Source organism: Hermetia illucens, chromosome 4, assembly GCF_905115235.1.
Source record: "Hermetia illucens chromosome 4, iHerIll2.2.curated.20191125, whole genome shotgun sequence".
NCBI lineage: Eukaryota > Metazoa > Arthropoda > Insecta > Diptera > Stratiomyidae > Hermetia > Hermetia illucens.
Window position 1 is genome coordinate 114,663,038 of NC_051852.1, and position 20,077 is coordinate 114,683,114.

Genomic DNA, 20,077 nt, shown 5'->3' on the forward strand with positions numbered 1-20,077 from the left:
CACTCATCCTGCACTGGTTGTTCTCCACCCACTCTTCCATAATGATTTGTTTATCAGCTCGGGTGGCAACCACCCATCTTAAAGGGCAGCCAAGGCTCCCCAGAAAGCAGCCATCTGTTCGACAAATGCAATTCGAAAAATGACTGCTAAAAACAATTAACGATTTTACCGACTTCGACTTCCATTCATCGATCGGCTCTTCGTCTCACTTCACCTCACTCAGAGGATTGAAAGATCAATCCTTCAAGTTAAGTGAGGCAGCCTACAGACTGCCTTACAAACAGCGTGCAAGGAACTCGCCCGCTCTTCGCTGTAAAAATAAGCGCGTAACGTAGCGCAGTTCAATTGGTAGTGGTGTTGCGCCGCCACGTAAACTATGCCACTGCCTCCGATGTCACGAGCCAAGTTCCTTCGCTTCATGGCAAAGTTTGGATGACGCATTCGGAATTTGGACATAGTTGTCCGTATTCGCCGCTGGACGTTTTCCAGATCGGTTTCTGTTCACGGCAATATTCCGAATGCATAAACCAGTGGAGGAATAGCGAATACATTGAATGCGTTTATCTTATACTCTGCCCCAAAAAATGAAACTGAACTGACGACTAAGATTTAATCTGTAATCTGATTCTTTAATACCTAGATTCCGTGCAAGCCAAAATCCTTCTCGAGTCATTGTGAAAGTTCAGCATTGTGGAGCTGCATTCAATACTTCGAAAATCAAATTGCCATCCTTAGAGGCCAGGCCCAAAGGCGCATCAGATATATAAATAGTGTATATATAATATAATGTTAAGCTGGACCACAAATTTGCAAAGACTGGGGTTATTGCACTAGTTGGTACAATGCGACTCGACTTGAAGAACAAATCTTTTGAAATTTTTCACTTAAGAGATATTCAATTCCACGGGCCAGTTCTCTCGTATTAAGAAGTGGGGAGATCTAGGTCTAGGTTAAAGAGCATCACAATTGTACTGCATCAACGGAGACTTCCGATTTCGGAATTGTCTCCTGGATGTGCATATCAAGAGAGGCACCGGCAAGGACCTGACCACCAGCTTATAGCCTTTGCCGCTACTCGCAGCGTTGGAGAGGTGCGATCCCCAAGTTCAACATCGAACCTTTGCATGATCCGGCTGGCGTTCGACAGTGAGAGAGCTATCCTGCTGATCGGACAGGAAATACACTGAGTAACCATTCTGAAAATAGCGATGAGCATAGGACCCCCATAAAAAATGCTCTTTTCTCGAGTGTTACTCAGGTCGTCGGCTTCGGCCCAAACGAACGTCATAAGACGGATCTTAACCGTGTCGTTTGCGGTGGGGTTCCTCCTCTTGTGAATGAAATACCTGGCCATCAATGCCCTCAAACGGATCCTCCTCCTTCGACCACATCAACAACATACGGAATATTTTAGAACAGTGCGCGGCGATTACATCTTCGTTGCACCTGCTCTTCATCGATTTCGAGGGAGCTTTGGATAGCGTGAACAGGGAGTGTGTCTACCATGCTCTACGCAGGAGGGACATTCTAGAGAAATTAATAGCTATTAGCCAAGCGACATATTATGGCGCAAAATGTAACGTACTTTACCAAGTTAAAACATCTTAGAAAATTTTGAGGTCCAAAGCGGAGTCCACTAGGGTTGCATTCTGCCGCCGATATTTGTGGAGGAGTTCAGTGGACGATAACAAATTTCCCCAAACGCCTCGACTACGCTGATAAAACTTTTTTGCTCTCTCACCGGGTCATGGACCTTAGCCAAATGGCTCTGGATTTCGAAAGATAGGCAAGCATAGTTGCACTGACGATATACACCAATAGAACCAAGGTTCTCAGTTTGAGGGGGTATCACATCTGCTTATTTACGTTAATGGGTAGAGTATCGAAAGCGTTAATCAATTTATAGATCTAGCTTCAGCCATCACCAATCTAGATGTTGCCCAATGCATTAACAACGCTAGATCCGCTTTCACTGCCTTGTCTAAAATCTAGAAATGCAGTTATTTCAACACCAAGATCAAGTTGAGATTGTTCTGTGCTAGTGTTCTTTCTATGTTGCTATGTATATTGGAATGGCAGATGGAAAGTGGCACCCACTGTCACTCGAAGGTTTCACCTCTTCGTCAGCGCCTATCTTCATCGTATTAGCGGAGTACGCTTCTTTGAAACCATTACAAACAAAGAACTTGGTCAGCTCACCGGCCTGGCACCGACACGCGATGTGATCGGAAGGCTAAAGTGGCAGTGGATAGGTCACACATCAGGGACGGGCGGCAATTGCATTGCTGGATACATCTTGCAGTGGAATCCACTGTCCCACGATGGCCAACGTTTAGGGCACGCCAAGAGCAGAACAGTCATACGAAAAGTTGAAGCACAGCAGGTATGTTCGGTTGGCGTGCTATACCCCACAAAATAGGAAATGACAATCATAAGAGGGGCTGAAACATCCGACGGCCACATCACATTCATGAGCCATGCTAAAAACGCATGTAAGCACGTGTCGACGAGACATTTCATTTGAGTTGCTAATAGTTGCAGACGAACCAGTTTCTGAGATATCTTCACCCATTTGGCACTTTGCTAGCTCAAATGGATTTAGGAGTAAATTTCCCAGCGGAAATTCGCTACGTTTTCTAAGTAAGAATAGATTATTATCATAAAAGGTCAGGTAATCTACAAGACCTTAGTATCCTAAGATCTGAGCATTCTTGAGCATTCAGATTAAAGCCGGCTCTGGGATCGCCTACAGTGATTGATGATTCTTTATGAAGATTCCCCAAAAATACTGGGGAGTCTTCATATCCCATTTTGGATTCACATGCATAAGGAAATCTTTCTAACTTGCTATTGTGAAAAAATGTGACTCTATTACTCTATTGTGTATCTTCTAGTGAATTGTAGGCCCATAATTATGAATAAGATATTTTTATCTTTAATTGAGTTGTTTCAATTCTTTGTTGTTGTTTAATCGTTTCAAAGATGACTAGGGATGCTTAGCTTCTCTTCTACCAGGCACCCCCATAAAATTTCAACTCAATTTGGTTGGGGGGCTGTCAGCCAGCTTATATCTTACCATCGATAAGTTGCTTGAAACTTAATCAAATTAACTTTATGACGTACAATACTTTACAATTTCATTGTTTCATTCAGTGAACTGACCTTAAGCTTCTTCTTCTTTTATTATCTAGTTAGCGAGGTGAGTAGGACTACCAACAATTTTGGGAATAATTTAAATTTTCCCAGCATATATCAATTCTCAACAAAATATAATCGAATTCTATGGAAAGTTTCATATAAAACAGGTAACCCCATAAAATTTAACCCCCCAGCAACCGCTTAGCACTCAACATTCCTTTAACATTCCTAACGCACCCAATTTCTCCAAACCATTGGAATGTTTTGACTATGAGCTACTGTACGATCATGCGCCGTAATTTCTCACAATCAAGGGGTGCGAATTTTTACTATAACAGCACACGAGTCAGCCAAATATTCAACCACCACCCCAAGCAAAGGACTTTTATTCGAGCACAGTTTCGTATCGTGGCTCGCTGAAAAGACATCGGAACGAGCCCGAACGCAAAGTGTGTTCAATCTGTGGCTGGTACTGTCATTTTCCTCCCTCGACCTGTAATTTTCTAGTTAGGATTTTCAATTTGTAAAAAGAAAAAGTTTAGTATTAGTGATAATTGGATGGGGGAATCCCCCAAATGCCTGTAGAATTCCACGTAAAAAATAGTGAAAGGATGATGAAAAGTGCTGAGTGCATCAGGTGGTGGTGGTGGCGGGCAGTGTAGGGGTTAAGTGAGTGTCGCGAACAATGGAGATGGATGTAGATCTGACTCGTAGCGATAGGCGGGATCCAGCTTCTTCACCTGCCATCAAGCCAGGATGTTGTGTTATGCAGCGACGGACAGCGCCTCAAAGCCCACAGGATATCTACTTCGAGAGCCGTGGAAAATCCTGCAAAAAGCTACTCAAATTCAATGGAAATTCAAATAAGGTTTGGCATTTACCTTTGTTGTAAACGTGAATCTTTTGGCAAATCAGTCGACATTACTTTTACTCGTGGCTGACATAGTGATATCTGTTATTCGCCAATCATCGACACAAATCATGCCATGTCGACCCGTCATCAATATCTGAGCTGCCCCAAAATAACTTCCTTCCGTGTCCTGTGTATCTGTCTGTCAAGACATCGATGTCGATAAGGACTCCCTCCGCCACTGCCTCACGTCGACACTGACGAAGTCAATATTTCCTAGATGCGAAGAAAAGTGAAAGAGGATTCTTTGTGTCGTCTTATGACTCTACACTTTAGCCTGCTTGTCTGAGTCCTGAAAGTTTCAATATCTTTTATGCGAGACGGGAGCGATGAATAGATTTTCTTTATTCAACGGAGAATATGTTGAACATCATTTGTTGAAGGAAAGTTGGAAAATTTAACGGGGTCTTTAGGATGCTGAAAATATCAGGAAATTCATTTCATATCAAAAAATAAGTTGCTGGTTTCCATTGTATGTACAGTCAATGCACTCCATTGTGAGCGCAGCGTTTGTAAACGGAGAGATCTATACCTTTTCCAAAGCAATGGCAATTTCATAAAATTGTTAAATGGCTAATGAACTTAAAAAGTTATTTTCACAAAATCTATTCCGGAATGATAATAAAAAATTTCGAAAGTTGTTCCACCCTATACCAAGCTTCAGGGATTTATAGGGAGATGGTTTTTATTACATTTAGGGATTTTTCAATAAAAGCAATGGGAAAACTTAGGAAGATTTGAAAATGACCAATGTCACTGAAAAATACGTACAGCAGTAAAGTCTTTATATTCTATTGTATTTTCGTGGCCTTATTGACTGATGCTAACTTAAAGTCTTCCAAACCTCCCAAATTTACTATTTATGGTTGAGCAGAAGTCTCATTCAATTCGTATAGCTAAGCTGAAGAACTGAGTTCTTCTATCTGTCCCAGAGAAGAACTCATAACTATTTGCCACCAGTCGTTGAATAAACCTCAAAGAATTTCCGTACTATCCTGCTGGTATTCATTTTATTAAGGATCCTTTCTCCTACTGTAGTGATTTCTCGTCCGGTATTTTCTTTAACTTAACTTGAAGTTCTCTGGATGAAACACCTTCTCCAGGTTTGGTTAGCTATTTCCTACGTAACATATGATCTTAATCTCTCGATTTCATTGCAGAATTCGGCGAACTATAGCATTTTGTAGCCTCCACCGTTTTAGAAATGGTCTCTCGCAACTGTCACCCTTGAGAATTAAGGACGCTCTCTATAATTTAACACCACGTAGCCCATCCGATAGTTCCCGCTTAGTTTGTGCTTATTTTGAGGTCGCATATTACTTGCATATCGAAGGGCCCTAATAATCAACCACGTGGTTCAACCCCCCACCGAATCCCTATTGGGTGAATGGCTTTCCTAGCAGATTGCACTCTCCTCCCAAGACATGGATGCAGACCCTTTTCAATGTGTAACCTATCCACAGCCACTTCCGCCTTTTTACCAACACGTTCAAGAGTATCTGATTCCTACACCGGTAAAGTTACTTGTTATTGTCTTAAACCGAGGTAACCCGTCGAAATGATGTAGATAGAAGCCAGTGAAAGCTTGAAACTTTCGAATAATAGCGGTGACCACTTTCCATGCGCTACTACCAGAGCACATTACCCCTGAATAAACCTGGACTTAATACTGATGTCTGGATACCTGGATTAACGTTGCTAATACGTTGGCAGAAATAACACTTCCTAGATAGCCGAATCGATGGACAACTTCAATGTTCTATCCATTAATTACCTTGAGGGCAGAATTATCTCAAAGACCTAAAATGCCGTCATTCGTAAATACTAAAACTTCACTGAAGTTTTCCGTCCATACAAATTTACACGCCTCTGTACTAGCCACGCTTTGGAATGTGGGGGATCCTTTTGAACACCTCAGTCCTTCATGTGTACACTAAACTTCTCATGCCCTTATACCGATGAGCGGATTCGCACCGGAATCTAAAGAACCATAACAAACATTGGAGAATAGCACGAACCTAACGAAGTCGGGAAACCGGAAGCTGGGCGCTTCAGGTATGAAAGGTTTTGTTTGCTTCTTCTGTGAGTATATTTAAGTGTAGAACTATTCCATTTGTACGTAGCCCGTTATGTATTTGCATTTAGCATGTCTGACTACCCACTTTATATTGATATTCAGTTGCAGTAAATTTACATGGTAAAGTCAATTTTGAGCCACTGTAACTTTGTTACTAATAGTATGATTTTTATCAAACTTTGGGATAATATGCTTCATATTATATTTTATACTACCACTAACTTTAATAACTCTCGGATAAACTCAAGGGGAATTTTACTCAATTTCCCCAAACATAGGGTAATACACTATTATTAACTTAATTTGAACAGATATCGATATGGAGAGTATTTTGATGCCTGGGCACCATATAGAGGCAGCTTCATGAATTTTTTTTTGAGATTCTTCGGTTGGGTAGTTTCTGAGAATAGGTCCGTTAAAGAAATCATCACTTTCCACCCCTACCACTCCCCGGTTTTTTAACAAATCTTAAAACATCGGCTTCGGAAAGTACTAATCGAGACCTTTCATTTGATACCCCACATGACTACATTTGGCGAAAAAAAAATTTACACCCCCCTTTTACATGTATGGGGACAGACAGACAGACATTGAACCGATTTTAATAAGGTTTTGTTTTGCAAACAAAACCTTAAAAAACACCCGAGCTAAAACTGGAAAATAAAAAAGATAACGCCTCGACTCTGCCTCAGATATTCATGAGACGCGGCCTTTGGGGTTTTCATATAATGCCCAAACTCCCGCGAAACTCGTATTTTTAATTAAAGCTTTTTGGTTCTGTGTTTTTTTGTCGATAAGTTCGCACGATATTCTCCTTTCTTTGGTTTGATTATCAGGTTCCGAGGCTAACCCACGCATCAATTTAAAAACACGTGAAGTTTTGCACAATGACACGTGAGGAACTGAAGTTTTCAAAAGAAAGCCCCCACATTTCCGAACCTGGCTAATACAGAGGCGTGCCATCGAGGTATAGACAGGACACTTCAGTGGTATTTGCTGCCGGACCTCCACGGCGAATTTCGCCAAGTTTTCAGGTTTTTGAGATAGCTCTCGCCCCTAGGCCAACTAGAATTTTCTTTTCGGCCAGCGATTAATCCACATAAGTCATTGCACATATCATCCGTAATGAGGCGATTTGTACCGACATCGACAAAATACATGCCATTTCAGATTTTCATCGTGTTAAAACTGCCGAAAAGTTAAAACAGATGTTTCCTGCTTGCACCGTCCTAGCTTCTTCAAATCTTTCCGCATCCATTGTGACGTCAACATGGCGTAGGAGCGACAATTAGACTGTTACAAAAAAAACATAGAAAGGAGATGAAGTCCCTATAACACTCAAGTCGAAGAAACTTACCCCGGCTTTACGGAACTGTAGTGCCAACCGAATACGCTTTGCGCAAATGGCTGAATGAACCAATCAGAGCTTCGCAATAGACTAGCCAAATGGCCACTGAAGATTTTTGTTTCTCTCATAAAAAAGGTTCCCAATATTTTGAACGAGATTCTCTGTCTCGTATGCATTCGTCGCTAACTGGATTCGTCACATTTTCAATCTTGGGACAATTTGTAATGGATCAAGTGCATAGAGAGAAATTCCAGCAAAATCCCTGACCTGCAGATATGCAGTAGGTTTATATCCAAACGAAACACTCATGCTTGAGGAGGTGAACTGCAGAATAACAGGCTTGAAAGCTTTGGATTCTGGTAGGGCAGACGACACAGATGATGGTCGCTTCTGACAATCATCCGTTCAGTAACCATGGGGAGAAAAGTTAGTGAAACCTTTGGTAGACTGCAACTATGTTCCCATTTCCTTAATATGGTTATAAAGGTCACGACCGTCATGCGCAACTGTGAATGATTCAAGAGGTCAGAAGCTCCCAACCATACGCGATAATTGGTTTTCACCAAGCCCTTGCTAAGATCAAACCATATTGAATCTAGTTTGACACATGAAATTCTTCAACAAACATTATACCAGGTGACGCTGGATGTCAGAAAGACATTCAATTCGGCTAAAGCGATTATTTCTAATTCCATGACAGAAGTGATTGACATTTTGGTATGATAAGATAGAAAGACCTCGATAGTGTACCATCACAGCAGGGTCCCACAAGACTCAGCAATGACATTTAAATTATGCTTGCGGAAAGGCTATACTACTAATACTATACCAATGTATCCCCACCATAATTCATGTGCAATATCGAAAGAGATAAACCTACAGATTTCTGGTGAACGAAGTAATTTGCTCCACTTTCTATATGCAGTCCGGCCGGAAGAAAGACCTAACAAGTGAAAGCCACACCTAAGGATCCAGAGCATACCATATTCTTCTTCTAGCCAGCCCTAAACCACTCGACATCATTCTTCTGGAACCTTACACTGAATTTCCTTTTTGGCTTATATGTAGACCTTGTTATAGTTATCTAAGTTTGCTTCCCAATGCTCTAGATGACTGTCAACGCTGTTGTGCTCCTGAAGTCACTAGTGAAAAACACGAGTTACTCGGAACCTAATTGGAATCTTTGTAAATCCTCTAACTCCATTAATAAAAAAGTATTGAACTGATGATGGAGTTGTTAGACTATTGTAGAGTGTGACACAGTCGAAATGGGTCTGAAATTGTTTGACTCGGAGGAGATTACCTTCTCTCGGCTTGCAATGACTCTTGCTACTTTCCAAGTAAACGAAAAATAGCCGTTATTAAAAACTGCTAAAAGAAATTTTAAGCAGACGACGGGTTAAATTTTTAATGACAAAATTGGTAATCTCGCCAAGTCCGGCTGACTTTTTACCGTTTAAGTTATGGGTCAATGTGGTGAGAAATATTGCGAATCCACTGCGGTGTTCGTAGTCGAAAAGGTCACCAGCTTATTGGAATGTTGGGAAAGGAGTTTTCTAATTGTCGCTTCAACAGTCGCAGTTAAGGCCGGATCGTTTCGCGGCGGAGAGGTACTGAGCTAAGTCTGATTCCGCAAGAACTTGTTCTTTTCTAGTGTCACTGTAGACGGGTTTCCTGCTCTTAATAAGAACGAAGTTTCGGAACCTGTCTTTACCCCTCAACCTGTTTATATTCTGAGCACATTAAGCCCGGGTTTTATGTGTCTTAATTTCCGGGTTAATTCTTTATTGCGGAAATTCCCCACCATTTGCCGAATAATTGTACCCAAGCAATTGATCCGGGAAAGCAATGCTCTGTATTCTTCATTGACTTCATTTCCATATTTGTGAAAAGTCCGCTCGAGGCTCCTGCGCCAAATTTGTCTGACTCTCGTGTGTCACATGATATCCCTAAAAGCTGCCATCGCTCCATCTTAGGCAGGGTCTGCCTCGAATTTTTCTTCTACCATAGATATTGCCCTTATAGACTTTCCGGCCTGGATCATCCTCACCCATACGGATTAAGTGACCCGCCCACCGTGACCTATTAAGCCGGATTTTATCCACAACCTGACGGTCATGATATCGCTCATAGATTTCCTCGTTATGTAGGCTACGGAATCGTCCATCCTCATGTAGGGGGCCAAAAATTCTTCGGAAGATTCTTCTCTCGAACGCGGCCAAGAGTTCGCAATTCTTCTTTCTAAGAACCCAAGCTCCGAGGAATACATGAGGACTGGCAAGATCATTGTATTGTACAGTAAGATCTTTGACCCTATGGTGAGACGTTTCGAGCGGAACAGTTTTTGTAAACTGAAATAGACTCTGTTGGCTGACAACAACCGTGCGCGGATTTCATCATCGTAGCTGTTATCGGTTGTGATTTTCGACCCTAGATAGGAGAAATTGTCAACGGTCTCAAAGTTGTAGTCTCCTAACTTTATTCGTCCCGTTTGACCCATGCGGTTTGATGTTGATGTCGAACTCAGCGGCTTTTATTAGCTTGGTATTTCTGCGTGTGTTGATGTTGCGGTGGCCATAATTACTGCTTCGTCGATTTCTTTATCTGACAAGTTTCTGGTTATGACGAGTTTTTTTCAAGTTTAGATTAGGCGGTATGTCTAACTTGAATTTGTCCCAGTCTGCGTGAGAGAAGGATGTGATAGTCGTTAGGACCCGCTATTTAGTTGAGAAGATGAAGCAAGTTGGAATTCAGCTGCAAAATGGTCGGGCACGCTAGGCGTGTAAGAACAGGAGAAGTGGAGTTAACTGTAATAATACTTAATTCCATAATTTCAGGATAAGTTTAATCGCAGCGAATTGACACTGCTCGTTGCTGGGCGCAGAGATGAGAGCTTCAACCGATTCTCGGAAACCCATGTTTGGTCACTTGCTTGATTCGCTGCTTTGAGAAGAGATTTATTAGCAGCTTGCGCGTATGACATGCCTGGGCTGGTCAAACTTTGTGAAAGTTGAGTCAGTTGAGTGTTTGCTTGGCTAAAGGTTTCTCAGTTGCTTTCCGGGTTTTGGCAGCTTCCTATCTGACTACTATCGCTTTATAAGGTGGACACCTACGATAGTTTGCAGGGTACCACGTTTGGCCGCACTTACAGCAATGCGGAACTTCCGTAGTGGGTCTTGAGCATTCCCAAGTAGATGGTTCTTTGAGTATTCAACGCATCTGGGAACTATCGAACAATTTTGGGCGATATGTTTTAACAGTTATAATACTGCAATTCCTCCACTGGTTTAACCTTTTCGGAAGTAATCTTTTCATGAAGGATGTAGTTCTCTTTCCAAATTTCACTTAGCTCTTGGGGGGCTCAAAGTTAGCTATAAAAGGATCAGATTGCGGAGACCGCGGATATTTATGGGCTGAGTTCTAATGGATGGAAGGGTTTTTTTTGGGGGGCAATGAGCTCTTGCTCCTTAATGAGCGAAAAAATGTTGGCCTGGTCCCCTGTGGACTCCACAAAAGTGGTGGTTCTATAACCCCTCGTGTTTTTTAGGCCTTTGCCCTTCGGAATTGTCGGAATTTTCTCCTCTATGGGCAGAGGAGGCGCTGACATTTGGCACTTGAGGAGCACTTAAATTTTTAGGACTCACCTGTTGCTTTTTTGGCTTTTTCCGCTAGCAGACGAAGTTGAGAGGGTCTTCTCATTGCTCCTTGTCGACGACCTCAAGGTACATCTTTTCTGCTTCGGTTTCCTGCTCTGGCTAACTTGCGGGCTTCTCCCGCTTGGACGGACTGGCGAAGTCACCTCTTAACGTGGCTCACACAGTGTAGGATAGTCAGTTGATACTACTGCTGATACCGCTGGCTTGGTCAAGACGGCAAAGTGCTGTCCCACGTCCATAGCGGAAAAACTGTCGTCAGCATATATTCAAGGTATTTCACTGTCTCCCTATGTCCGCTGATCGTTTTCATCAACAACTCGATTTGAGCAGGCTGATTCTCATTTTGCCGCAGCACATCATCACACTTAGCTCGCATTTTGTCGAGCTCACTGGCGTCCGTAAATATTTATTGCTGTTTTTCAAAGACATTGTCATCAGATAGCGGTGGTACCCCCACGTTTTCCTCATCATGCATGGGCATCGTTGGTGATTTTGCGGCGCTTAGAGCCGATTTTTTCCGTGTTCACTACCTGGAAAATAAAAAATATATTTTTAAAAAGCGTTTTCTTAGTTTATCAAAGAAACTTAATTTGTAAAATTGGTCAGCACAGAGTGCCCAAAACTAGCGGCGGTGAGAATTGTTCCTAAGTAGGCACGGATGCAGGTTGGTGGCAGTCCACTTTCTTTGAGGCTGAAAAAAAGCATCTGCTGTCCACGGCAGTCAGACACAGAGACTTGCTCGAACTGCAAGAAGACGTTTTGACAGACGCGATTTGACCTGTAGTTTTCCCTTTTTGTTGGCTGAGGCTTCCTTCGGCCGAGCATTTCTATTCGAATTCTTACACTGTTGAGGCGGTAAGGCAAATCTTGGAAAATTTGTCTTCTGCCCAATTTTTTGGGATTTGTAGCAATTGTTGTGGTCATATCGCAATAAAAATATAATACAAATCCAACGTAGAAACCATTGCATTTCAAATGGAGGTCCGTAACCCTTAAGGGAGGAATAAGGTTTTCAGCGTGAAAAAATGCACTTTTTTTACGGATTTTTTAAAAAAAATTGTTTAACTAAATTTCTTGAAACCTTTTGTAAATCACTAGGTACACTTCTAGGAATATTTTGTAAAATGTTGATGCAAAAACATCTACAAACCAGCCGGTGACAGAGCTTTTCCCAGAGCGCCTTTGAAAAGAGACGATTTGCCGGATTCGCTGTACCACAGCTGAAAATTAGTTGAAGAAAAATCCGTTCAAAGTTTTAAAAGCTTAGAACTATAATTCGCAGGAGTGGAGACTAGCTACTCGATAACTTTGAGAATTTGGTTCGGTCGAGTTGAAATTTGGGGAATATATTCTTGATATGTTTAACTAACATCGGTCATACCGAAGAGGCTTCACTACAGGGAAATCAGAAAAAGATCAGGCAGATCTCAGGCAGGGTCTGCCTCGTCTTTTTTTTTCTACCGTAGATATTGCCCTTATAGACTTTCCGGGCTGCATCATCCTCACCCATACGAATTACGTGACCCGCCCACCGTAACCTATTCAACCGGATTTTATCCACAACCTGATGGTCATGATATCGCTCATAGATTTCGCCGTTATGTAGGCTATGGAATCGTCCATCCTCATGTAGGGGGTCAACAATTCTTCGGAGGATTCTTCTCTCGAACGAGGCCAAGAGTTCGCAATTTTTCTTGCTAAGAACCCAGGTCTCCGAGGAATAAATGAGGACTAGCAAGATCATGACACGTTTCGAACTGAATGGTTTTTGTAAGCTGAAATAGGCTCTTTTGTCTGCCAACAACCGTACGCGGATTTCATTGTCATAGCTGTTATCGGTTGTGATTTCGACCTTAAATATTCTAGTCTCCTATCTTTATTCTTCCCGTTTGACCAGTGCCGTTTAATGTTGTTGGTTGGTTGGATTTTAATGCTGACTTGTCCCCATATCTTTTGTTCTGCTTTCATTGATGTGGAACCGAAGATCTCGCGCCGCCTGCTCGATCTGGATGAAGACAGTTTGTACGTCTCCGGTCCTTTTTCCCATGATTTCGATATCGTCAGCATAGACCAGTCGTTGGGTGGACTTAAAGAGGATCGTACCTCTTGCATTTACCTCAGCATCACGGGTCATTTTTTCCAAGGCCAGGTTAAAGAGGACGCATGATAGGGCATCTCCTTGTCTTAGACCGTTATTGATCTCAAATGGTCTCGAGAGTGATCCTATTGCTCTTATCTTGTCTTGCACATTGGTCAGGATCAGCCTAGTCAGTCTTATTAATTTCGTCGGGATACAGAGACAGTTTTACCCTGGTTATGCTGTAATAGGTGGCCTTAAAGTTGATGAAAGAATGGTGCAACTGATGTCCATATTCCAACAGTTTTTCCATCGCTTGTCGCACAAAGTAAATCTGATATGTTGCTCATTCGCCTGGAATGAAGCCTCTTTGGTATGGGCCAATGTTATTGTGGGCGTATCCGACCTAGCAAGATGACGGAGAATGTCTTATGGCTGGTACTCAACAACGTGATACCTCTCTAATTACTGCACTGTGTGATATCCCCCTTTTTATGTATGAGACAGATAATGCCTCGTTGCCAGTCATCAGGCATTGATTCGCTGTCCCACATCTTGAGCGCACGTTGATCAACCACTTGATGTAATTGGTCACCTTCGTATTTAACTGATTTGGCTGTAATTCCATCGGCTCCTGGCGACTTATGATTTTTAAGCCGATTAATTGCACGGACTGCTTCTTCTACACTTGGTGGTGGCAGTATTTGTCGTCGTCTTCAGTTGGCGGAACCTCCAACTCGCCGATGTTCTGATTGTTCAGTAGTTCATCAAAGTACTCAAGTCAATATGCCCATTCTGTCGGAAACAGATTTCCCTCTTTGTCACGACAGGATGAACATCGAGGTGTGTAAGGCTTCATCCTGCTGACTTGTTGGTAAAACTTGCGCGCCTGGTGCGGTTGCTCCCTGTACTTTTCGAGTTCATAGACCGGTTGGTTCTCCCAGGCTTCTTTTTCCGTCTGTGAAGTAGCTTCTCCGCTCACCTGAGTTCGTGATAAGTCTCCGGGCGTGCCCGCGTCCTTTGAGAATGCACCATTACTCGGTATGTAATATTCTTCCATTCCGTTGCTAGCTTACACTCATCGTCGAACCAGCCGTTCCGACTCCTTTGCGGCCGGGAGAAGTATGTTTGTGGCTGTACTTATGATAACGTTCTTCAGGTGAAGATCAGTTGTTAATGCTTCATCTCCAGGATTGTGACACTGCTAATTGAATAATCCACAGCCCGTTACCATTTGTATTTCTATGCAAGCTTTGGGAACCAGTGTCCGGATAGCTGGGTGGTTAGAGCACAAGGCTGTCGTACGGGAGGTGGTGGTTCAAATCTCACTGGTAGCGGTGGGATTTGTATCCTGATTTAACGTCAGATACCAGTCGAATCAGCTGTGAATGAGTACCTGAATCACAGCAGGACAATAATCTCGGACGAGCGTAATGCTGACCACATTACCTCCTACAGTGTACTGTAGTATCCCGTTACGGTTTGAATGAAGTGCTCTAACACACTTCAAAGCCCTGATCCAATATGAATTGCTGCGCTAACGATTATTATTATTAATTGGGAGCCAACGTGTCGCCTGAATACGGGCTGGGTCCCTACTTGGCTGTTAAAATCCCCAAGTATAATTTTGATATCATACCTGCGACAGGCTTCGACGATTCTTTCTACTGCCTCGTAGAAGGTATCCTTCTCCGACTCTCAGGCTCATACATATTTCTACATATGGGGGGAGGTGAAGATTGGGTTTTGGTAGTAGAGCTGTTGGTGTTGGTTCAGCAGGCGTTTCCAGGCTTTATGCTCCATCGTGGGTACCAATCCACTTTTCGAACTGAGATCTGCACTACTCTTTGACCACCGTAACTTACCTTATCCCTCTATTAATTTTTTTTGTCTTACTTAATTCTCGTATTCACTATTATGAATGCTGAACCGGTGCTTAATATGGGTCAGTAGCACTGTAATACTGTTGCAATCACGGTAGGGCTTTGATTGTGATCAGAAATTCAACTCGAATCAGATGAGAACCATGTGATTATGTCTACATGGGAACACTCATGTAAAATTCATACCCTAACTGTGGTTCATAGTCTTCCTCCTGCAATCGATTCATAATAAACCCTAACGTGTCCCAAAATATCGAGCATAAACCTTCAATCAAAACAAAATTACGATTTCCGAGACAAAGCAGGTCGATTCAACGATTTGTAACAACAATAGTTCAAATATCCCTTCCTCCTTCCGTGAGGTTAAAGTTTCATTTATCAGATTCTGATATTCATCCCAAATGTAACATTACCCAATTTTCCAATACTTCCTATCCCGTTTCAATATACTCTCATCCCTCCAGGCAAGTAAATACCTCACCCGACCAGCGACTCCTCTGCGATGACCCATTTCCTCCAAAAATGAAAGTGTTCAACTGCGGCCATTCATCCTTATATAATCCCACCCAATGTCCGCTATTCCTCATTTTTCACCACGGCCCACCAATGACTCCCGATCGGATACAGCATCAAAAATTAAAAATTCTAGACAAGAACTCTGAAAGAAAGTTTAAATAGATGTCTTTGAAACTGTCCCTATTTGCAAATATAACTCGGTCATGAGGGAGACCAGGAAGCGCGACCCATGCAGTACTACGACCTGGAAGCGTAGTCCTCGTCTGCTCCGGGATTGTTGTTGCGCATCGTCCTGTCCATCAGTTTTGAAGTCACGTAAAAAGGCCAACATAAGTCATAGCCAAACCAATGGACGTGATAAGGGCTCTCAACCGCATCGCATAACTCTTTCAGATAAACTCACAAATTCTTTCCGCCATTTCTCCTTCCCGACCGCCTCGCTATCCTCCTTCCGCCAGATTCTGTCTGACATACATAGCTATTTTCCGGAAAGAGTTCTTTTTTGGCGTTTTTTGATAAAGGATGCTGCTTCTGCTACTTTGATGAGAAATTCCCGATAGAATGCTGATTTGTCGGGCACAGCGAGAAGTGCTCTGGAAGGCTCTTGGCTCGTCGAGCTTCAAAGTGAAGAGGAAAGTTTTCCAGGCGGTACTTGGCTTCGAAAAGATTGAGCTGTTGAAATCCCGTGGTGGGTATATTGTTTTCCTAGAGCGTAAGAGATTTCTATTAGCCGAACCGTGAGGATAAGAAAAAATTGATATGTGGGTCGGATGGGTCTTTTGTGCGGAAAGCCAATTAGTTGGAAAAGTTACTTGTGAAGTTCTTAAGTTACTGCTCCTTAAGAGCGGAGCAATTGCTGGGCAAAGCGCGCCCTTTCGAATCCGATAAAAACTTGGCCCTAAAGTTGATAAGAGAATTCCCGAGCATTTAAGTTATGGCAAAGCAAACTTGAAATTGCAAGAAAAACTTGGAGAATGGTTAATACTTTCTGACCGCATGACTGGCTATTCACGCTATCGAGTCAGAGATGTATAGTATGTACCCCCCTCATGTCTACAATTACCATAAGAGCACGGACTCTCCTAGGGAAATCGACTTTTGATGAAACTGGAGCGAAAAAAATAAATGTTGAGCGGAAGGGGGCGGACGCAGTATCAGAAGTGCAGGAGGCGACTGTCTTCGATATGAAAATTTCCAAGAATTCTTGTTGAATGTTTGAAAAACTTCCTCAGTTAAATTTGTTCCTTGTCTTGTTTGACATGCTTAGAAACTTGAAGAGGCTTTAAGTTAATGTTCCCGACTTCCTCTCGGAAGGTTAAATAGAAAAGTGTGCATAATAATGGAGGAAACTGATATCAATTACATTCTTAATCCGTCCTTTTTAGTTCCTTTCAATCTTCAAATTGAAATTTTTCTTAGCCAGCTACTAAGGGAGCTATGGGAATAATTGACACATTTACCAATATATTAACACAACAAAATCTCATTTCCAAGTTTACCCTTCCTCTGCAGCATTGCAACCAGTGTAACTATACTATAACTATAACTTTGGTTACATTTTAAGGTTTGCTGTTTCTGTTCATTTCCTTTTGATTTTTGATAGCTAAAATTGACTTTCGCTAATGGCTTTTCCACGTTAGCACGCTGCAAAAGATGACATCGTGGAAAGGACTAAGTGCTTTCCCAAATTTCTCCAATTGTTCTAGCATACAGTGAATGCACCCTTCTGTGTGAATACAATCATTTTATTATCGTTATACATGCTTGGCATTTACCCATTATTTGCCTCAGGGGTTTGTCAGCGATCTTTAACGGATGCTCGAGTAAGTAGTTCTGACCCCCGTACCTGCCAATAGATAGCCGCGATAGACCGTTATATATTGGGGTACGCTGGGAGTCCTCAAAGTTGTCGACAGCTCTCTACCGACGTCATTAGGGTGAGGTAAGACTAGCTTTGCTAAGGTGGTAGTTGTGACGTGATCGGCAGCCCGGGGTAGGGGCTTTGTCCTCGAGGGTACCCTTCCACACATTACGCTGGTGAAATTTACATGAAGAACAAACATAACAAAACTAAAAACATCGACGAAATATCGGAGAAGGAGAAAGAGCTGACTGCGGCGCTCACCGCAGCGGCCAGCGAAACAGGCGTCGCGGACTGAAATACCCGATGTAACCTGGAGACGCCCAAATGGTACGGGGACGGCAGCTCCAATTACCCAGCAGTGTCCTTATTCCAGAAAAAAAACAGTCAGTCAGTTCAGAACTTACGATGAACAGGTGGCCTCGGACCCAAGCCGAGTGGAAATACCGACGACTGTCCTAACTGGAGCCGAAAAGGAGGGGCGCATCTGGAAATGCGCGACAGTTGTGAAGCGTATGCGATCGGCAACGTTACTCTACAAGAACGTTAGCAAAGATATCAAAAACGCGCTGATGGAACTGGAGAAACTACTAAATCGCATCTCCTTCAACAGGCGGAAGTGAACATCAGCGGAAGACGCGTGGTAGACGTAAATAAATGCACTTCTCGCTGATAACCTCTAAGTGCAAACGGATCTGCAAAGCAAACAGGGAGAAAAGCAGAAAACGGAATACGTGCCTGAAGAAGGCAAAGACGAGCAAAAGGAAGAACAAAGAGGCTACATACCGAAAACCAGTAACAGAAAAGACGAGGAAAATGAGGAAGGACTAGACCGTCGGCTCTGCTCATTAAACCGACGGAAGGCGAGACATTAACGGAAGTTGAAACCCGAAAGCAAAGGAGCAGAAATATCTTCCATACGGAAAACCAAGGTACAGAGTCCACGTCGAACAAGGCCCAAAGATGACTAACAAGAGTACGTTGTGCGAAGCCGTTAAGGGGCTTCTACGGAGAGCGTTCTCGTTTCTAGTCTAGAGCCTATGTGCTCTCTAGAGCACCGGCTCACAAAAAAGATCGAAGTGGAGGAGGGTATAAAGTGTGAATGCCCATAGGTAACCAACGCCCGAATAAGTATCACTTCTATGAGTGCTGAGACCAAAAACATCGGTGGGATGGAAATGCGAATGCGAATAATCCCCATCAAGTGCTGCAGGTGCCAGGACTATGTACACACGTTAGCAAATTGCAAGGGACCGGACAGGCGAACAGCATGCCTCTGATGTAGGTCACCCAGCGAAGATCAGCAATGCAAGCTAAAATCGCGTTCACTGCGGTGATCGTACGTATCTGCTGGCGGGTATTGTATATACTGCGTGTTCTTGGAGGTGTCCAAATCTTTACAGCGGAACTAGAAGGGGTTGGGACGCAACTAAAATGATCCGTATCCTAAAAATTAACATGCACCGGAGTGTAACAGCTCACGAGTTGCTAACGATTCTCTGCGGAGGTAAAAGCTAATCTAGTGCTACTCAACGTGCAATACCGGAACATGAACCCGGTTTTTATGACATCTCGACTTATCGGGTATGCTGCCATCTGGTTTCGAGAATGGCTTTGTCTGAATTCGGTGTTTAGAGATATCGTTATCTAGCGTTTACCCTGATGCCGAATGAGAACATATCGGACTTTCGGCCGCCCGCATAATACTCTAGAGAACACCCGTTTCAGGCACGATTCCTGGTAAGTGACTCCAGAGTGAAACGGATCCTGGAGATGGCAGTGTGAACCGAGCTCGTAATTTTAAAACACCGGATTATGCAACGCTCCGGCGCCCAAGTTGCGAAGGGACGGCATCCTCTAAACATAGCTTTGCGTCGGAAAATCGAGCTAGCCGTTGGTAGACGGGTGGCGATTCCTAGAAGACTTTTCGGCAAGTGATCATCACCACATCGCGTTTGAAGTGGTCGACGCTACTTGTTCGGCGTGCACCAATCCGGCATGTAAGAACGTCGCAAGGGAGAACATCGGGAAATTCGTCGAAGCCTTGTAACAGGCAGAATCGCGATGAAGGATAGCATCGTTGCAACTGATACTGTCGTAAATTGGGGAGGAAACCCAATAACGACGGTGTGTGAGGCTGTCCATGCCCCAGAGGTGCCCCAGCCGTGACAAGCCTTTGATGAACTGGTGGGCGGTAAGTAAAATTTCCGACCATAAGGAGTTTACTTTAAAAAAACCCATCGTTGGGATAAAAACTTGTCACTCAGAAAATCGAGGCTCTGCGAAACCCTGCATACCCAGTGCCGACCAAGTGGAAAAACAAGAGAGCGCCGGGCCCTGATGGTATCAAGGCAGAAGTTTACTAACTGGTGTTCCGCCAACGACTAGACTTGCTATTCGGTGTATTCAACACTTGTCTGAAGGAGAGTATTTCTTTTTGTTACTAGAAGCCGGTGCTCATCGGTGGCGGTGAGAAAGACGTCCCCAACCTTGTCTGCCTAACCAAAACCAGTGGCGAAGCAGAACCTCTCTAATCGTGGCACAGTACCAGGATACACTGTTTCACACTGGTTTGCCGGCCGTAGTTGGCCCCCTAGTGAGAGCTTCATGG

At 43.2% G+C, this 20,077-nt stretch overlaps 1 protein-coding gene across 1 annotated transcript in view; it reads left to right on the top strand.

Annotated features, from left to right (window-relative positions):
- The first annotated feature begins 3,551 nt into the window (after positions 1-3,551).
- The window catches only part of LOC119654957, a 37,299-nt gene continuing 20,773 nt past the window's right edge, over positions 3,552-20,077 (top strand). The window contains exon 1 of the mRNA XM_038060615.1: positions 3,552-4,006. Within this exon, the coding sequence (XP_037916543.1) occupies positions 3,824-4,006 (183 nt within the window). The 5' untranslated portion in view covers positions 3,552-3,823. The remainder of the gene's footprint in view (positions 4,007-20,077) is intronic.